The 3,988-nt window shown below is 53.3% G+C and overlaps 1 protein-coding gene across 1 annotated transcript in view; it reads left to right on the top strand.

The window, feature by feature from the left end:
* Positions 1–3,988, top strand: part of SHF (Src homology 2 domain containing F) — a gene marked incomplete at its 3' end in the record, with an annotated part of 11,648 nt that overhangs the window by 3,464 nt on the left and 4,196 nt on the right. Inside the window, exon 4 of the mRNA XM_010085495.1 lies at positions 1,069–1,130. Coding sequence (XP_010083797.1) covers positions 1,069–1,130 — 62 coding nt within the window. The remainder of the gene's footprint in view (positions 1–1,068; positions 1,131–3,988) is intronic.

Below are 3,988 nucleotides of genomic sequence, written 5' to 3'. Positions count from 1 at the left end.
CAACGGTGGGTCTCGCGTGAGAGCGGGGTGTCCGGGGGGGGCTGCAGCCGGTGCTCGCCGTGACCCTGCCTTGCTGGCCTGCCGAGATGCTGCAACGTTTTGGAGCTTACCCAGACCCAACAGGGCTCTGCCCGCTGCCTATGGGCACTGCGAGACATCCACCCTCCTCTGCCTTCCCCCGGCTCCTCCTGGCCCGTTCCGTTGTCCTGTGCCAGAAGCCAGACGTTTGTCCTCATCTCTTCTTCATCTTCTCTAGCTCCGCCATACCTCTTTGCACGCAGCAGTCGAGCTGCGCCAGGGAATTATTTGGTGGCAGAGTTATTATCTTCTCTTTTGTTCTCTCCTCTTTGCCTCCAAATTCCCAGTTCCTGCTTTTATGTTCTTCTCGACAGCTGCTCAGAGCTGATGTTTTCTTGCAACTTTTAATACCCAGGTCCCTTACAGGTGTGGCAGCAGCTAATTCAGATACCGCCACTGAAGCTGTGGTTGTTTTTCCCCCGTGCACCTTGCTTTGTCGTTCAGCACAGCTCCGTTTCCTCCGCTATATTTGATTACCTTGCTGCTCAGTGGCAGGAGGTCCCTCTGGATTCTTTGCTCTCTCATTTTTGCTATCCTGAATAGCTAAATCTCCAAGGCGTGCTTTGTCATCTCAGGTTTGCCGTGTTGTGAAGCCCTTTTTGTGTGTGCTGAGTGGCAGAGCCCCCGTGTAAATCCCCCTTGGAATCCACTGGCAGCCTCGCTTATGAAAGCCAAACATTGATGCTTCTCTTTTAACCCATTATTAATATTTTAAGGACCTTGCTCTTATGCTGTGGTGGATTAGGGTTTTTCCAAGAGCATTAGGGTTGGGGGGTGTTTGTCAAAAGCCATCCAGGCTTTTTGGGTTGGCCTCGTTCACGTGCTGCCACTCTTGCAGAGAACTGGGACAGATCTGTGAGATGTGACTTTTTTCCTCTGCAAACCAGTGTCTGCACCCCGGTATGCTGTGTCTGCCCGTGTGTCACTAACGCTGCTCCTGGTAGACACTGCGACGTGCCAGGTGCAGATGTATGATTTCCTTATCTGCAGTTCCCCAGATCCCTGCAGAGCTTCGTAGAGAAAAAAACAGCGTGGCTTTTGCTGCCTCCCAGGTGGGTTTGAGCACGAGGTCGCACGTGACAGCTGATTTTGATCGTAGGGGCACCCCAGCGCGATGCGGCTGCTCTGCCGGGACTGTGTCAGGGAACGGTCCCAAAGCTATGAAGGATGCTACAGGCTGAGATCAGTCTTGAAAAAGAAGGGTCTTGGCAGGGGGAAACTTCCTACAATGAATGCAGGTGCCAAGAAAAATTAATTTCTTTGCTATGCAGCCTCCTCTCTTTCTCCATCATTTATTATCCCTGCAGTCATTCTGACATGCATCCTGCTCCTGATGAACACATCAGTTTGTCATTTTTCCTGGTTTTAGCAACACAGAGTCTCTTTTTTTTTTTCCTTGCTAAGTTTATCTTGCCAGAGTTTTGTCTTATTTTCTACTTCCCCTGTCTGGGGATGACTTGAACTTCTTGAAGGATGACTTCTTACTCCTAGGGGCTTGTTTTTAATATCCTGTTTAATCATGCATATGCCTCTGCCTCTCTCTGACAGGTGCAATGTATTTCTTCTGAGCCTCTAACAGGATGACTTTGTGCTGCCAGCAAACACGTTGGTGTTGTGATTGTCTGGCTTTTTAACAATCACCCCAGTTTTTAAGGTGATGAGTTAAAATTGAAGCCTGGATGTTACGTACAAGGGTGAGCCTGGCCGGTGAAAAGCCAAACCGCTGCAGAGGCAGGGCTTGTCAAGCCTTAGCGCCCGGCACCTCCTCCCCGAGCTGCTTCTCGGCGGGGTTTAAGCCATGCTAAGCTGCAGCGGGTTTTGGCTGGGTTTCCTTTCAGCTGCCTTCCTTTCTTCTCAGTGCTGGGATGGGCTGGAGACCTGCTTGCCTGCGGAGGGCCCAGACAAGGTGTCCCTCTGCGATGGGTTGACCCTTGCCTGGGAGCCGACCCTGTTCGCTCACCCTCCCCCCCCACCCGAGGATAGGGGAGAGAAATAAAGGGGTAAAGGGAAAAAAGGGCTCATGGGTTGAGATAAGAAGAGTTTAATAACTAAACGACAATAATATTGAAAACAATACTGTATACAAATATACAAATGAGTGACACACAGTGATACTGCCCCCCCCACCCGATGACCAAGGCTCAGCCTGTTCCCAGCTAACGATCCCGGAGCAGGGAGAGTCCTGAAACCGCACTCACGGAACGGAGAGAATAGTCTGAGCGTCCCAGACCCAGATCTGACCGGGGTCGGGGGAGGAAGGCCTTGGGAGAGTGACCACCTGGAGTGAGATGACCCAGAGCAAAAGAGATCCGGAACCAAAAGGAATGAGCTTCTGGAGGGTCCTCACCTATATACTGGGCACGATGTGTATGGTATGGAATAGATTATTGGCCACTCTGGGTCTCAGTCCCAAACCTAGGATCAAATCCTGGGCTAGTAACTGGGGCTGTGCTCCCTCCCTGCTGTGCTCCCTCCCAGCCTCCCTGGTCTGCTGTCCTTGGCAGCGGCACAAACATCGCTTCTTATCACCTTTCCTCTGAGCACAAATCCAAAACACAGCCTCTTGCTAGCTGTGATGAAGAAAGTTAACTCTGTCCCAGCTGAACCCAGGACACCCTCAAACATCTACCTTAGAGGATGCCTTGCTAGAGACAAAAACATCCCTCTCTGGGTATTTTTTGCCTCTGCCCTGCAGCAGCGTGGCCTTGGCATTGCCCTGCTTTGCTGCCAGGGCGGGGGGATGCTGCAGCCTGCCCTGGCTGCCTGCAGAGGTGGCGGTGCTCCGAAAGCCTTCGCCCCTGCGGGCAGCAGCGGGCAGGGGGCTGAGCTGGGACCAGCAGCTGGGGAGCAGAGCTGGGGGGAAGCTCCCAGGATGTCCTGCTTGTCCTGGGGTGAGAGGAGATGCAAGCGCCAGGGCTCAGCTGCCTCCGGGGCACCTGTGCCTCCGCAGTGTCAGCCACCAGCAGCCTTGCATCAAGGCAGCTCTGCCTGATCGATAAGTAATTTGTGCAAGGGGGCTTGTGTTGCAGGGGAGCAATAATGAACTCTCTGGAGGAGGGAGAAACAATATTGTTAATGCTGAAATCATCCTGCACGGAAATAACAGTCGGCGGGAGGCCAGGTCCTTGGGGCACATCTCGGTTAATCCCCTGCCGCTCAGCAGGCGACACGCACCGGGCTGCCGTGCTTTGTCGGAGTGTGGGGGCTCGTGGCTGGGCTGTGCTGGGCAGGTGGCTGCGTCAGGGAGGCACCTTCTCTGGAGACATTCAAAGCTCGCCTGGATGCGTTCCTGTGTGATCTGATCTAGGTGTTCCTGCTCCGGCAGGGGGATTGGACTAGATGAGCTTTCGAGGTCCCTTCCAATCTCTAACATTCTGTGATTCTGTGAAATGTCCCTTTCCCACTTTGGGGAATTATTTTTTTCACCCCAGGAGGTTTAGTTGTGCGGCAGAAATGTGTCCATGCTCCCTTTAGCTCTATTTCTCACCTCCTCTTTTCTTTTAATTTTATTTTTTTTCCCCAGGATTGGAAAGCTTCTCCTTACGGCTTCTCACTTAACTCTGTGCTGCAACTGCTGAATCTCTGGTTCCATTAGCAAAACCTTGCTGAGCTTTTGAAACCTCCATGGAAAATATTTCCAGGGGCTTGGGTGCTGCAAGGACCCCAGCCCTGGCGCGGTGGGGAACCGACCTTGTCTGTCGTGGGGCAGTCGAAGAGCTGCCCTGCCCTGCCCTTAAAGCAGGGCGATGGGGCAGCACAAGGGGACCCAGCATAATGTGATGTGATGTGGCTCTGACTCTTTCTGTGGGTCCCCTTCGTGAGGGGAAAGCTGGGAGCCCAGCCTGTCCGTGCTGCCGGCTCTGCGACGCATGTCTGTCTTGCAGGTCCCTCGGAGGGGCTGGGGTACGGC

The sequence above is a fragment of the Pterocles gutturalis genome, unplaced genomic scaffold, assembly GCF_000699245.1.
Source record: "Pterocles gutturalis isolate BGI_N339 unplaced genomic scaffold, ASM69924v1 scaffold8700, whole genome shotgun sequence".
Classification (NCBI taxonomy): domain Eukaryota; kingdom Metazoa; phylum Chordata; class Aves; order Pterocliformes; family Pteroclidae; genus Pterocles; species Pterocles gutturalis.
This window is presented reverse-complemented; position numbering and strand designations above follow the sequence as displayed.